Raw genomic sequence first — 14,893 nt, 5'->3', positions numbered from 1 at the left:
TGGGAGGTTTAGATTGGATATTAGGGAAAATTTCTTCATCAAAAGGGTGATCAGGCGTTGGAACAGGCTGTCCAGGGAAGTGGTGGAGTCATTCCCTTGAAACATTAAAAAATGTGTGGAAGTGGCACCTGGGGACATGATTTAGTGCTAACATGGCAGTGCTGAGTTAATGGCTGGAGTCGATTATCTCAGAGGTCTTTCCCAACCTAAACAATTGTATGATTCTATAATTCTATCCTGGGCTGGGCTGCATCCCAGCATCCCAAACCTCCTGCCAGCTTGTGTGTGCTGCCTTGGCTCCTGGGGCTCTCTGGGCTGTTTCCAGCCAGCTGGCAGGATCCGGGATGCATTTCAGGCACCTCCACAAGTGGTTGAAGCTCACAGGGGCCGCGGGCGGATGGGGGGATGGATGCGCAGACGCATGGACTGATGCCTGCGTGCACAGGTGCCCGATGCACGGGTGGACAGACACGGGTGCACGGACAGATGCATGTGTGCACGATGCATGGATGGATGCACAGACAGCATCCTGCCGGGGCCAGGCAGAGCCAAGGGGTCCCTGTGGCATTTCTGAAGTGGCGAGGGGAAGCGGTGATGCCCAGGGACGTGCGGGAGCCGGGCCCAGGTGCTCTCTCACCTGTTGATGAGGTCCTCATTGCTGTCACTCTCCATCTCATCCTCGATGGCCGCCTGCAGGTCCCCGATGCGCTTGAAGGCCAGCTTCAGGTCTGACTGCAGGCTCTGGTTGGCGGCTTCCAGGCTCTCCAGGTCCATCTCCTGCGGGGAGGGAGTGGGATGAGCCGCGTTCCTCGGGGAACACCCCCCTGCCCCCCCGCCTGGCCCTCTCACGGGTGCCTCACCAGCTCGTGTTTCTTGCGGCTGGCTTCTGCCTCCTTCTTGGCCAGCTCTCCCATCTCCTCCTTGACATCACGGAGCTGCCGCTGCAGCCGCTTGTTCTGCTCCTTCTCCCGGTTCTCGGCGGCCGCGCGCTGATCCCGCTCCTCCGTCAGCTTCTCCATGTTCTCCTTCAGCCGCGTGGCCAGGCTCTGCCGAGCAGCGGGGTCACCCCAAACCCCCCCACGCGCCTCTCACCCCGACACCCACCAGGGCATGACGCGAGGATGGATCCCGCTCCCATCAATTCACACACTGAGATGGAGGAGAAACCACCCCCTCCCCAAGGCCAGGGAAGGGGCAGAACAACAGCAAGGGCTTTGTTGAATCGGAAAAATAGATTTAACTGTGTGTGAAGTAATTAAAACATGTAACATAGGGGGAAAAAAATAGCTCCCGTTCTCCTCCAGCCACTGAGCCAGCCGCTGCATATTTATGGCCCCGGCAGAGAGAGTGGAGAAGGAAATAATAGCTTGGAAAATATGAAGAGGAGAGCTAAGCTGCCGCGCTCCCCGGCAGAGCTGCGGAGGCAGAATATAAAACAGGCTGCGTTCGCGGGACTGGGGAGTCTATAATTTCCCTAAGTCGATGCAGGGAAAGAGCAGCACTTTGCCGGGCTGGGCGGTGGATTACTGTTATCAGTGCTTGCAGGGAGCCTTCCCTGTGGAGACACGGATGGGCTGCCAGAGAGGGAGAGCTGCAGTGTGGGGGGTCATGGGGAGGGGAGGCACTCAGAAGACCCTCAGGCAGCTTTGTTATGCCCCTGTTGCACCCCTGTCCCAGCTGGAGCAGAGGGAAAGCCCCGTGACTACCTCCAGGCGCTTGACTTGTGTCCTCTCAAACTCCAGCCTGGTCTCCAGCTCACGGATTTTGGCCTCCTGCCGGCTCACCAGCGACTTGTCCACCATGGACTGCTCCAGGAACTCCAGCTGGCTCTGCAGACCTTGCAGCTGCGGGAGAGGGCACAGCCTCAGCCTCGACCACAATCACCCTGCCCCCCCTGCCACGCTGTCTTGGAGGGGAGCTGCTGGCCATGCTGCTCCCATGCTGATGGAGAACTTCCCACGGGACTGCTCTGCACCCACATGGTGCAGAGGGCCCCTCATGGTGCGGGCAGCGGGCCTCAGGGTGCATCCTCACCTTCTCCTGCAGCTCCTGCTTCTCTTTGCTGACCTCTTCCAGCTGTGCCTGGAGGTCATTCATCTGCGCCAGGTCCCGGGACGCCTGCAGGACACACCAGGGCCATCAGTGGGGATCCCACTGAGCTCCTCCAAGAGGAGTATCTTGAGGGGGTGGGTTGGGTGCAGCTGCTGCTCCCCCTTCACCTGGGCCACAGCTGCCTTGTGCTTCTTCATCAGCTCATTCATGTCCTCCTGGTCCTCCTCCAGCCGGCTCTGCACCTCGTTCTTTTCCCGCTGCAGACGGCTCAGCTGCTCCTCCAGCTGTAGGGAGCCACATGTGTCCCTCTCTGCATCCCAAGAATGGGGCACTCACCCCCCAAAACCCACTCCCAGCAGCGTGGGACCACCCTGGGTGCAGATGGGGCATGGCCCCACCATGGTTCACCACAGCTCAAACCCACTCACCGCTGCCTTGGCCTTGGCAAGGTCATCGATCTGCAGGTGGAGGTCCTCGATCTCCACCTCCATGGATTTGCGGGCCTTGACAGCAGCCGCGCAGGTGAACTCCGACTCTTCCAGCTGCAGGGATAGAGCTCAGTGCCCGGCCAGGGAACAGGGGCACCCTGTGTCCCTCAAAGCCTGAAGTATGAGGAGTTTCTAGATGCACACCTGATTCTTGAGCTGGGTGATCTCCCTCTTGCTGGGTGCATTGTTTTTCAGGTGGTCCAGCATGATCTGAGCGTCAGCCAGCAGCGCCTTTGTTCTCTTCAGGTCGCGGCGCAGGCGCTTTTCTGTCTCAAAGTCCCTCTGGTTGGCCTGTGGCAGGGGAAACTTTGCCACGGTTCCATGCCAGAGGGGTGTCCACCCCACCACGGCCACCCCAGGGTCCGCAAAGCAAGGCAGGTGCCCAGCTGCCCTTCACCCCACCTGCTCGCTGACAGCAGATAACTTGCTCTCCAGCTCCCGCTTCTCTCTCAGCACCTTCTGCTTGTCCTCATACTCCTCCTCCAGCTGCACCTCCATCTGCTTCAGCTGTGGGACAGCCAGGGAGCAGCCAGTCAGGGCAGTGGGGACAGGTCATGACCCCCTCATCACGTGTCCCCACGCCCCGGGGACACTGGGTGACCCCACCAGCTGCGTGTTTGCGCAACCAGAGGCACAGAGCCCGGTGCGCGCCGGCCCGGGCAGCAGAAGGACTGGTTGGACCCGCCGGGCCGGCGGAGCTGGGCTGTGGTCGGCTGCGTGGGAGCCGGGTGCTGCGTGACGGTGCCCGGCTGGCAGCTCCCAGCACCCGGCCAGGGCATGGGGAGGCATCCCAGGCCCTCTTGGGCAGAGGGGCCACGGCTGAGCCTTACCTTCTTCTGGCACGACTGCCGGATCTCCTCCACCTCCTCATCACGGCTCTCCACCTCCTTGGCGTGGGTCTGCCGCAGCCGCTCCATCTCCATCTCCAGCCGCAGCTTCGCCTGCAAACGGTGGGGATGTGGTCAGAGGGAAGGGGACCCCTCCTTGCCGCTCTCCAGTCACCACTCACCCTGAAAACCCCCTGGTCTGAGGCCAGCTGGGCTGCCCGCCCCACGGTGACCTGCCGGGCCATGGCACCGAGGGCTAGGAGCCGTGTCGGCCGCGGCAATGCCTGGCCTGACGCCGGGCTCAGGGCGACCGCCTCCCCTTCCCAGGCAAGCCCGGCCCAGGTAATAACAGCCCTGCATGAAACCACCCCACCCAGAAACCTCGCCCCTCCCCGCCGTACCTGCTCCAGCATCTGGATGGTCCCAGCCTGCTCATCCAGTTCCTCCTCCTGGTCTTTGACCTTCGCCTCCAGGTCCCTCAGCTGTTTCTTCACCTTGGCCAGGGAGGCTTCGTCCTTTGACTCCTGGGAGGAGATGTCCTGCAGCTCTGCCTCCAGCGCCTCCGCCTTCTGTGTCAGTCCTGTGATGTCCGAGTCCTTGTCCTGCGAGAGACAGGGTCACCGTCGGCCCGGGGCACCCGGTGGTTGGGAGGCTGGGGAGGATCCGGGGGCCACTCACCTCCAGCAGCTGCTTGAGGCCAAAGACCTCGGCCACCAGCACATCCTTCTCTCGGCTCAGCTTCTCCCGCTGCAGCCGTTCCCGCTGCGCCTCCTCATGCGCCTGTGAGAGCTCGCTGTCAAACCTGCACGGGGAGAGCGGGGTGAGCACTCAGCACCCTGGGGACTGATCCTCAGCCCTGTGCCAGGGGCGCTGCACCGAGGATCCACTTCCCTCAGCAGCAAGCACTGGGAAGGGCGATGTGCTGCTGGGTGCTTGTGTGAAGCACACTGTTGATGAGTCTATAATTGCCAGCACGGTGGCACTGATACTCAGACGCTCCTCCTGACACCTTCACTCCATGCCAATGAGGAGTGCAGCACCGACCCCGGCAGCACCTCAGCTGTTCTCCAGGGCCAGCATGTGCCCGTGGAACCGTGCCTGCCCATGGCAGGGGCTTGGCTACTCTCAAGGGCACACCAAACCCACCAAGCAGGACATGGAGGGGTCTTTAGGAGAACATGGGTTCTTGTGGCACCTCAGCTCCCACAGCTGCATCCCAGTGCTGCGATTCCATGTGACATGGCACCAGTCCCATACCCAAAGTGGCCACACGACCCCCTGGAGGGGACACAAGCCCCTGTTGAAGGAGTGCTCAGCACAGCCTGTAGCCAGGAAGCAATGTGGCAATGTCTCCCAGTGCCCCTGGGATAGGATCAGCCGGGTTTGCTCCGAAATCAATGCCTTTGGGGCTTGGAAAACAACCCTGCGCTGGAGTTTGTGACCTGCGTTAAACACCTCGGCGGCTAATCCCCATTTTTCCTTGCGCTGGGTAATAAACAGCTGCATTAGCACAGACTCCAATCCGCGGAAATTGAAATTAATTAGATTGGATTCTCTCGCTGTATTTGTGTGTGTGATCATTACCATAATGAGATGAAAGCGTCCCTGCTGCTTAATAACGTTAGCAAACTTTGGGGCTGGGAGAGGGGACGGGATGGCAGCGTGTGCCGAGCGGAGATGCAGGGCGCTGGCAGCGCCCACCATGGGGCATGACCCCACATGGGATCACTCCGCTCTGGGCCCCCCAAAAGGGCGTGGGGATCCCCCCCCTTTCACAACAAACACATCCAACTTGGGCAGCCCCATCCCGCTGGTGACACCCCAGCCAAGTAGGAGCTGGTGAGGTGCCCAAATCCCTGCTAAAATGGTAATGCCACTTGGCCAGAGGCGTGTCCCCCACGTCCCCCCCGCCGCCAGCGCACGGTCCCCACCTCCGCTGCTTCTTCTCCAGGTCGTGGTTGCGTCCCTGCTGTCCCTCAAGGTGCAGCTTGGTGTCCTGCAGCTCGGCAGCCAGGCGCTGGCACTTCTTCTTCAGCTGCTGCAGCGCCCGCTGGCTCTCCTCGCTGTCCGCCTGCAGGTCCGCCAGCTGCGGCAGAGGCGGGTGGGCAGTGAGGGCTCTGGGATGCCACCATGTCCCTGCTGTCCCGGCCATGCTGAGGGGACCAGGGAGCCCCCAGAGCCGAGCCCCCACTCACCTTGCGCTCCAGCTGCCTCTTGCCCTGCTGCTCCACCTCCAGCTTGTCCTCCAGCTCCTGCTGCAGCCGTTTCTTGGTGAAGTCGATCTCCCGCACTGCCCGCTCGTATTTCAGCCGCCATTCGCCACCTGTGTGGGGAAACGCGGTCACCGAGGGGCTGTGGGGGTGGCACAGGGAGAGGGGGACACTGCAGGCTGTGCCAGCAGCCAGCACTGGAGGCAGGGGAGTACCTGAATCATCATCGTCGAGCTCCCCGTTGAGCTCGGCCGCCCGGATGAGCCGAGCCTCCATCACCTCCATCTCCATCGACTCCATCTGCTTCTTCAGGGCATCGTACTTGGCCTGGGAGGAGACACGGTCGTGGTGAGCACTTGAGGGGGACAGGAGACACGGCGAGGCCGGGGAGGGGCGCATTTACCTGCAGGTCCTTCATCTCCTTCTCAGCCCGCAGCCTCTCGGCCGTCTCAGCGTCCAGCAGCTGGGAGGCCGACTCGCCGGTGTTCCGCTCGTCCGTCAGCTCCGACGTCAGTTCTGTGATCTGGGGGGTGGCAGGGGGAATGGGACCATGGGCTGGGACAGGCTGGCACGGCACCGTACCCCACCCCAGCAGAGGCAAAGACCTACCCTGCTCTCCAGGCGGTCGCTGTTGAGCCGCAGCTCGTTACGCTCCTTCTCCACCTTCTCGAGTTTGCTCTTCAGCTGCTGGATCTCTTCCTGCAACAGAGCGGGCGGTGAGGGAGGGGGAAGGCGCAGGGAAGAGGCTGGCGGGTAGGAGGCTGGCAGCTCTCTGCCCCTCCCCAGCACCCCCCCAGGGCAGCATGGGCAGGGTGGGGGCTCCCCGGAGCTGCTCTCCCTGCCAAGGGCTGGGCAGGGACTTTCCCCAACCCGCTCTGCCGTCGGTGCTGACTCCAACCCCATAAATGGTGTCGAAAAGCCAGGCAGTCCCAGAAAAGCTGCAGAGGGGTACCCACATCCCCCGGGAGAGGAGGTGGAAGCAAATCCACCCACCAGCAGCTTGCTGAAAGGTTTGGGTGCACGCAGCCCAGGTGGGGAGGGTGGGTGTCCACCAGGATGTCCAGAGACCACCAGCCAATGCTGTGGAAGCATGTCTGGCTGCCAACATCCTCCTCTCTCTTCCTTCTGGTCCCAGCACAGGCTCGGGGGGGCAGTGGGGGGGACAGCCCAGGTGCCCCCACCCAGGTGCCTGTCCCCAGCAGGTCGGGGTGAAAGCTGAGCCAGGCTGCAGCTCCGTGCTCGGCGGGTGCACCAGTGTCTGGTTGCCGGCGCGAGCGGAGCCCCCGCATTTGCCTCTCGGCACACGGTTTCATTTCCATTCTCCACGCTTGTAATTGGGCTCAAGCAACAGCCGGCTCTCGGGATGCTAATGACATGCTGATTCGCAAATTAGGGAGCAATTCGAGCCTGGCGCTGACGGGGCTCAGGCAGACGTGGTCCTGCATCTCACCCCATCACGGGCTCCTGCATCCCAACCCACTGTGGGATCCTGTATCCCCACACACCACAGGATCCTTCACCCCACCCTTCCCTGGGTTTTGCTTCCCACCCCACTGCAGGACCCTGCATCCCACCCCACCATTAGCTTCTGCATGTGACCCCACCGTGGAGTCTTGCATCCCACCCCACTGCAGGGCCCTACCCAGGACCAACGCTCCCCCAAGCCCTCCCTGCTCCATTCAGCATCCCCCGGCACGGATACCCACGTCTTTGCCGCGGATTTGGTCCTCGGTCAGCTGCACTTCGATGAGGGGCCGCACCGTGGTGAAGAGCTTCCACCAGGGCCAATCCTTCACCCCTTTGTTCTTCTTGATGTTCTTCTGCACGCACCGGATGGCCAAATCCTGGATCTGTGCAGGGCACAGGGTCAGCACGGGGTATGGGGTCAGCACGGGGCCGCCAGCAGGGCAAAGCGGGGTGCGTGGGTGCTCAGCACCCCAGCATGCTTCCCTTCGTTAGCATTTGGGCTAACTGCACCAGCAAATCTGCTCTTTGATCCTCTCCAGCCCCTCTCAGTGCTAATCCCGGGAAGGTGAGGATGCCTATTTTACACCTTCTCTAATGATAAAAGTAGGAGCTGAAGCGTGGCTTCATCCTTCCGTGGCGATGCCCAGCAGCCTCCCTGCCGGTTCCCCCTGGCCCCCCGGTTCCCCCTGGCCCCCCATAGCTCCGGGGGAGGCGGGAGGAGGAGGTGCTGGCCCAGGAGGCGCAGAAAGGCTGCACTGCCCATTTTAGGCGAAATTGTGCAGCAGAACGGGGAGGGGAGAGTCGCTGGGACGAACCTTTCTCTTCTTGAAGTGCTGCCGTGCCAGGAAGCCCCTGCACGCCGCTTGGAAAAGGGTGATGTTCCTGCTGGTCTGCGTGTCCCGCTGCTCCTCCAGCCTGGCCAGTGATCCAGCCCGGAAAAACACCTGCGGGAAGGGAGCAGGGCAGCGATGGGTGCCGGCATCCCTCCGGCCACGCCGTGCCACCCTCCCGCTGGTGGGGATGTGTCTCTCCCCTCTGCAGCCACTGGTCCTGTCCCACCGTGGGGTTTTATTCCCCAGGCACGAGGAATGCCGTGGGTGGGAGTGAACAGTGCTGCCCTTTTGCTGTCCCACCGTGCCATGACGCACGGCCCTGCCCACACCCACACCCGGTGGTGTCGGGCACCATACCCGGCTCAAGCCCATGTGGTAGCTGCTCTTCTCCAGGTCCAGTGATTCCAGGAGCTCCTCCACTGCCTGCAGGGAGGGAAAGGTGTGAGGGCCAGGCACTTTGGGGTGCAGGGGACCCTGGACCCTGACTCTGACGTGGGGCACGTACCCGCTTCTCATCCACCACGATGTAGTTGCGCCCATGCTTTTTGGTCAGGTGTGGGGCCAGGACATCAAAGCGCCGCCTGAACTCCGCGAACACCATGTGGTCGGGGTAACCTGGGGAAGCAAGGGAGAGCGGGGCTGTGTGCACGCCCGTGGGATAGCCAGGGACAGCCCCACGCGCCCTGACGCGCTGAGGCTCATGTTTTGAGAGAGTTGACGGAGTCACCCCATGTGACACAAGCTCCCCATGGGGTCAGGCATAGCTGGAATGCCCTCAGCTTCCCTAGGAGGCTTTTCTTGGCTGCATCCTCCAGCAATTTTGGCTGGGATCTGAGGAGAAAGCGGCCAGATCTCTCCTCGGGGGAAGAGCAGCGACACGTGTTGCCTGTGCAAGTCCTGCTCTGGCTCCACTCTGAGCCACAGCCAACTCCTGCATCAGGCTCCAGCGCCGAGCCCCCGTATCTTAATTAACAATGAGGTATTGATGGGGACATTGACCCCGGCACGGCTGGCTGGCCACGGCCATCGATCCAGGAGGTGTGCAGGTGGCATTGATTTCCAATCACGGCAGGGAGGGTCCGGCCTCCAAGCAATAAACCCTCAGCCGGGTGGCTGGCCAGCCAACGTATCGATAAATGCTTTGCTGAGCACAGCCCAGAGGTTCTCGCTCCAGCGGGACAGGGGCTGGCTGCCAATGGGATCACTGCCAGGAACCAGCGGCACCAGGGGAGACGCCCAATTAAGGCCATGCCTGTCCCCATGTGCAGATAACAGCCCAGCAGGGGAGGGGGGACAGGGACAGGACCGCCCTGGGGAGAGGCTCCAGAGCTCAGAGCAAGGGCTGAAGGGATTCCCGGGGGTCTCCGGCTCTCTCAGCCACGGGACCTCCGTGTCGCCCATCCCCTGGTGCCAGTGCCAGGGCTCACCTTGGCGGTACATGCGGAGGGCGTCGAGCAGGCGGGAGCCGCGGAGCTGGGCGCGCAGCAGGGGCACGTCCAGCTGCATCAGCCCGGCCTCGCAGTGCTCCGCCGGCAGCTCCAGCTCGCTGCCGCTCACCCGCCGGCACGGCACAGCCTGGGGGTCCCCGCCGCCCCCCGCCTTGGGCAGGAAGCAGTGCACAAAGTGGAGCTTGGACTTCTTGATGCTGTCGATGAGGGCGTCCTGCGGGTGTGGCAGAGCGGGGTGAGCGGTGATGTGCAGCGGTGCTCCAGCCAGACGTGGGGACCCCCCCCCCTCCCCACACCCGGCCTTGGCACCCCCTCGCTCACCACTTGCAGCTTGATCTGGATGCAGAGGGATTTCTTCTTGACGGCAGCCACGCCGGTGGTGAAGGTCTTGCGCATGCTGGTGGCGCGGCGCAGGGCCAGCTGGGAGCCCCCCTCCAGCCCCGCCACCGAGCCCGACAGCACCAGCGCCGAGCCGCCGCGCCCGGCGAACAGGCTGCTGATCACCTTCCTGCAGGGCACGGGGGGCACGTCACCCCTACAGCGTCACCTCTCCCCGCTGCCACGCTCCCACCCCAGGACCATGCTCACTTTTGGGACTCCTGCAGCAGGACAGAGGCGTTTTGGGAGGCCGGGTTGTGCTTGACGTAGTTGAGCCATCCCGTAGCATCGTACTCCACCCAGTTGGTCCCTGAGCTGTGTCCCAGGAGGAAGTGTCGGGGCTTGTCACTGGGGAGCAGCGGGTTGTGCCCTGCAGGGAAACACAGCACCAGTGGGCACAGTGTGTGCCCCCTCAGCCCTAGGGACCAGTGTTTCACTTGGGCACGTCACAGAATCCCAGAAGGGCTTGGAAGGCACCCTAAGATCCTCTCATTCCAAACCCCTGCCATGGGCAGAGACATGTTCCACTAGAGAGGTTGTTTCTGCTCTAGGGGACACATCCCCATGGTTCCAGATCCCCTCTCCGTACCTTTTTTGCCCCCTTCCTGGGGGCCATAGTAGGAGAAGAGCCGCTCCAGCAAGGTGTCCTCGTTGCCGCCTGGCTGCAGCGCCTCCTCCTCCAGAAGCCACAGCAGACCCCGCGCCTCGTCCGTGCGGGCCAAAGACCGGACCTGCAGCGTCACCACACTGGCAGCTGGTCCAGCACACCCTCATCCCCCAGGGCAGGGACATGGGTGACACAGGGCACCCGGGCCAGCCAGGGAGCACGCAACCTCACACGGCGTGAGAGGGCTCCTGATTAGTGGAGACCCAGCAGGGAAAGGGTCCATATGGGATATTCTGGAAGCGCATCTCACTGAGGTGGGGAATACTGTGCTGGGCTGAAACCCAGCACAGGGATGGTGCCAGCAGTACCCCTGGTCTCTGCAGCCTCCTCCAGCAGGGACTGGAGGACCCCAGGGACTGGAGAACTTTGGGAACCCATGGACAATGGGGACCAGAGCATCCCAGGGACCAGAGCACTTCAAGGACTGGAGCAGCCCAGAAATCCCACAGAGTCTCCAGGCCCCCGCCCACAGCACAGGCAGCTCCCAGGACAAGAGGAGAAAACCACGGCAGTTTGCAGCCCAGGTATGTGGGCTGCACACACACTTGCTCCCATGCTTTCATGGCCAAGCATTCAGAACAGCCCCTTTTCTTCCCCTCTGCCACCAAGGTCCCAAAAAGCTGCCCGTCTGTTGCCATGGTGTGGCTGGAAGGAAGAGTGGTGGGTGCTTACCAGTGCCTGGTGTGAGGACTGGTCCACAGCAGCTATGGAGCCAGAAGAGCTGGGCTCAGCATCAGCCAGGGCAAGCTCTATGTTCTCCTGGTGAGGGGGAACAGAGGCAGGTGAGCGCCCACACTGCAGAGCAGCAGTGATAGGGAGTGTGAGCCCAGCAGGGTGTTGGTCTTGAGGGGGTTTAGAGTGATGTGGAGCGCTAACGGAGGACCAGGACACATGGAAGGGTCCCCACAGGGTGAGATGGAGAAGCATCATCACCACCCACAACCACTCCACCACCTCCCAGCCCAGCCCTCCTGTGCCGTGCTCCACAGCCAGCACAGGAGCCCTGGGAAAAGCCCTGGGCACTGAACATTGTGCCAGAGTTCCTTCAGTTGGAACGGCCCAGAGTGACCACTGGGTAAGAAATCAGAGGGGACACGCAGGAGATGTCCACATGGCTATGAGAGGGCAAGAGTGGAGGAGGCCATGGCAGCCCCGGGTGTCCCTGGTACCTCCTTGTACCGCTCCAGCTCGCGGGCAAAGGTGCGCTGGTGGAAGAGCTGCTGCAGGCGCTCCTGGGCGTAGTTGTGGCAGAGCTCCTCGAAGGTGGCTCCCCGGCTCTGCCCCGCCAGCTCGGGGTTCTGCGCCCCAGGGGTGTCCACCACCGTCACGGAGCACACCGAGTGCTGGCTCGACTTCAGCGCCCTGGGGGGAACAAAGGGACACAGCGGGGTCAGTGGGTGCTGCCAGGCACCCCCCTGCTGTCCCGCTGGCCCCCCCAGCACGTACCTGTTGAGGAGGGAGATGAGGAGTGTGAAGAGCTCGGAGTACAAGCCAGCTGCCATGCCCTCCAGGCACTCCAGCGCCGTCAGCTTGGGACCTGGCCAAAGCAAGCCTGAGTGTCTCCAGCCCGGCCTCCCCCCGGGCCACCCGCTGCTCCCCCCATTCCTCACCCTACCTGTGCCACTGTCCCCCAGGGGAGACTCATCGGGGCCCTGGCGGAAGGAGGTGGAGCGCTGCAGGGTGCCCTTGGGCTGGTGCTTGAAGATGGCAGAGGAGAGCTCCTCCAGGCTGCAGCCCAGCAGGTAGGCGGCTTTCTGAGCCCACTCGTGCCGTGCAAACTGCTTCCTCCCGGCTGAAGGGTGGAGAGGGGGCTTCAGGGCCAGGCAGAGCACCCCCAAAAACGGGGAGCGTTTCCAAACAGGCCTGAGATGATCTTAGGGACCCACAGAATAAGCTGGGGATGATGGGAGCACACGTTTTGGGGTTTGAGGAGACACACGTTTGGGGTCTAAGAGGAGATAGGGGTGAACTTTGTGCTGCTGCAGGGCTGAGCCTGGAGCCACACCGGTGTGGAGCACGGGCCCCTTGTCACCACGACCCAGGGACCTCTGAGGCTCTGAGCCACCCCACACACGGGGACACGTCCCTGCTTGGTGACACGGCCACAACGCAGACAGACACAGGGACAGGGACGCTGGGAGCTGGTTAAAGGTGACACACAGGGACACGGGAGCGGGACGAGGGTGGCACGGGGGAGGGGGAAGCCAGAGACACGCGCGGAGAACGGGACTTTACCTTCATCGGCGTCTGCATTGCAAAGGGCAGCATGCACCATGCGAACAGAGACAGGGGTTAGAAACAACGGCACGCCACGGCACGGGGCGGGGACGCCCTCCTGCCACCACGGCCACCGCACAAGCCATGCCTGCCCCCTCCCCAGGCACCGCTGCAGTGCCAAACCGTGACCGGCGTGGGGGTCCCTTCCCTCTGAGCCCCCCCGGCACCATGGGCACCGCTGGGGAGCAGCTCGGCTCTGCCCCAGCGCATGGGGAGACACTTTTGGATCCAACCCGGGGCCAAGGAAATCGCGGGGCTGGTGCAGCCCTGAGCACTCCCAGCGTCCATGAGGCGCAGGGGAGGCTCCAGCAGCAGCGGCACAGATCTGGGGGTGGGATGCCCGCCCCGAGCAGAATGCAGCAATGCTCCCCCCCAGCAGGATTTGGGTTTCTCCCCATAGCAGGCTCCCATGGAGAGGCTCCGGAGCCGCCCGAGCATCCCGCGGTGGCGGCTGCAGCGGGGCCCTGCTGCCCTCTAGTGCCCCGAGAGCACCCCATGGGCCAGCACTGCGCCCCAAGAACACCCCACTGCCAGCCCTGCACCCCAGTGTGCAGCCAGACCCCTCTGCTCCCTCCCGCTTCGTCCCCAGATCATTCTTTTTTCCCTCCAGGGCTGCAAATTCCCCGGGTGCAGCCACCAGCCAAATTCGCCCTCACCCAGGACACAGCCCCAGGTGCCCATTTTGGGGGTGACACACCCAGCTCTCCTGCCAGTGTGCAGCACCACAGGGGCTTCCAGCACAACAGGAAGAAAGAGAAAGCCAGGGGGAGAAGGGCAGCCCCCAAAGCCAAATTTGCCAGGAATGGAGAGCAAAGCTGGTGCTGTGGGAGACTCACACCCATGGTGAGTGCCGTGTGCCAGGGGCAGCCCTGCCCCACAACACCAATAGTGCTGACAGGACTGGTTTGGGACTCCCCACGAGCAGCAGGCAAATTTGGGGCTGCAGGGTTGGTCCCAGCACACCAGCAGCATCCCAAGCCCTCAAATCAGCACCGCGTGGCACCCCCCAGAGCAGAGCTCTCCCCACTCCCATTACCAGCTCCATCTGCCAGTGGGTCTGTGAGGAGGATGGAGGGAAAGGTGTTACACTGGGAATCTGGGAATGGGAGACTCCCCCCAGCTGCCTCAGCCCCACCCACGCCCCCACTCCCCCAAGCTGGCAGGGACCAACCATCCCAGGGTCTGGGCATGTTCAATTCCCACCAGTTAATGAGACCACCCCGACCATGGGGACAAAGCTGGGTGGCCCCGAGCACTCGGGGTGGCAGGGCACTGTCCCTCAGCTGACACAGCCTCCCACCCTCTCCCCCAGGGCTTGGCTGCACTGCAGGCTGTTTGCAAGGTGCCTCTGAAACCCCTCACATCCATCAGTCTCAAATCTCCCCTCGTTAATGGCTCCCAGCTTGTTACCTTTGGTTGCCCCGGCGGCTCCCAGGTGGTAAATGGCCCCCAGGATGAGCCAGAAAGCTTTCTGCTCATCTCCTGAGATGCCCATCACCTTCATGGCCGCCAGGAGCTTGCCAAACTGCTGGGTGGCCTTCTGCTTTTCGTCCGGCTGTAGAAAACAACAGGAGCCATTCACCTGGGAGCCCAGCTCTGCCTCCCCTTGCAGTCAAATGGGCCAGAGACCCCCATCTTCCCCTACAGCCCCCCACGGCAACAACCTTGGAGGGGGGCACGATGCCGAAGACATTGTTCTCTGCCAGGTGGTTGAAGTGAAGCTCAGTCCTGCAGGGATAAACACCACGATTGGCCCCATGGGGGAGGTCCCAGGGACACCCCCCCACGATGGAGGCCATGCCCTCCCCTCCAGCTCACCGCAGGGTGCTGTCAGAGCAGGCCAGCAGGTAGTAGAAGACATTGAAGGTGGCCTCGTTGGCCGGGCGCCGGGCGACACGCAGCTTCTCCAGCAGCAGCGTCTGGCAGAGGTGGGACATTTGGGAACTGTCCCCAGGTGCCCCGATCCCACTGAGACCTCCCAGCCTCATCCTTGCTGCCTGCCCAGGGTTCCCCCAGAGCTTTGAGGGTCTCCCTCCCACTGCAGGGCACCATGTGAATTCAAACACCACCCCATGGGCATCTCTCCTCGGTGAAGCTACTACAAGAGCATGGAGTACCTCTGGATTTTAAGGGCCCTGCTGTGAGGCGTCTGGAAGACACATCCTTTGATTTTGGGACTAACTCAGCAAGGACAGGGAGCCCATCTGATCTGGGTGTGAGCAGGATGCCAGGCTGCTGAGTGGTGC

At 62.6% G+C, this 14,893-nt stretch overlaps 1 protein-coding gene across 15 annotated transcripts in view; it reads right to left on the bottom strand.

Annotated features, from left to right (window-relative positions):
• The window catches only part of MYO18A (myosin XVIIIA), a 36,418-nt gene that overhangs the window by 5,986 nt on the left and 15,539 nt on the right, over window positions 1-14,893 (bottom strand). For 7 of the 15 annotated variants that reach the window (XM_040082125.1, XM_040082127.1, XM_040082135.2 and 4 more), the window contains 33 exons: window positions 14,466-14,566; window positions 14,312-14,375; window positions 14,058-14,202; window positions 13,684-13,704; window positions 12,606-12,617; window positions 11,986-12,162; window positions 11,817-11,907; window positions 11,540-11,732; window positions 11,043-11,129; window positions 10,293-10,434; window positions 9,914-10,073; window positions 9,647-9,833; window positions 9,305-9,539; window positions 8,383-8,492; window positions 8,235-8,300; window positions 7,860-7,988; window positions 7,284-7,427; window positions 6,187-6,276; window positions 5,981-6,100; window positions 5,793-5,904; window positions 5,563-5,690; window positions 5,299-5,453; window positions 4,046-4,169; window positions 3,769-3,969; window positions 3,371-3,481; window positions 2,943-3,047; window positions 2,685-2,831; window positions 2,481-2,594; window positions 2,220-2,336; window positions 2,035-2,118; window positions 1,707-1,844; window positions 861-1,046; window positions 638-777 (listed from right to left, as the gene is read on the bottom strand). In XM_040082125.1, coding sequence (XP_039938059.1) covers window positions 638-777; window positions 861-1,046; window positions 1,707-1,844; window positions 2,035-2,118; window positions 2,220-2,336; window positions 2,481-2,594; window positions 2,685-2,831; window positions 2,943-3,047; window positions 3,371-3,481; window positions 3,769-3,969; window positions 4,046-4,169; window positions 5,299-5,453; window positions 5,563-5,690; window positions 5,793-5,904; window positions 5,981-6,100; window positions 6,187-6,276; window positions 7,284-7,427; window positions 7,860-7,988; window positions 8,235-8,300; window positions 8,383-8,492; window positions 9,305-9,539; window positions 9,647-9,833; window positions 9,914-10,073; window positions 10,293-10,434; window positions 11,043-11,129; window positions 11,540-11,732; window positions 11,817-11,907; window positions 11,986-12,162; window positions 12,606-12,617; window positions 13,684-13,704; window positions 14,058-14,202; window positions 14,312-14,375; window positions 14,466-14,566 — 4,136 coding nt within the window. The remainder of the gene's footprint in view (window positions 1-637; window positions 778-860; window positions 1,047-1,706; window positions 1,845-2,034; window positions 2,119-2,219; window positions 2,337-2,480; window positions 2,595-2,684; window positions 2,832-2,942; window positions 3,048-3,370; window positions 3,482-3,768; window positions 3,970-4,045; window positions 4,170-5,298; window positions 5,454-5,562; window positions 5,691-5,792; window positions 5,905-5,980; window positions 6,101-6,186; window positions 6,277-7,283; window positions 7,428-7,859; window positions 7,989-8,234; window positions 8,301-8,382; window positions 8,493-9,304; window positions 9,540-9,646; window positions 9,834-9,913; window positions 10,074-10,292; window positions 10,435-11,042; window positions 11,130-11,539; window positions 11,733-11,816; window positions 11,908-11,985; window positions 12,163-12,605; window positions 12,618-13,683; window positions 13,705-14,057; window positions 14,203-14,311; window positions 14,376-14,465; window positions 14,567-14,893) is intronic. The other 8 variants (XM_058423042.1, XM_058423044.1, XM_040082126.1 and 5 more) reach the window with 2 other exon arrangements.

The sequence above is a fragment of the Hirundo rustica genome, chromosome 19 (assembly GCF_015227805.2).
Source record: "Hirundo rustica isolate bHirRus1 chromosome 19, bHirRus1.pri.v3, whole genome shotgun sequence".
Taxonomy (NCBI): domain Eukaryota; kingdom Metazoa; phylum Chordata; class Aves; order Passeriformes; family Hirundinidae; genus Hirundo; species Hirundo rustica.
The sequence above is the reverse complement of the archived record's forward strand: the minus strand, read 5'-3'. Positions and strand labels throughout refer to the sequence as shown.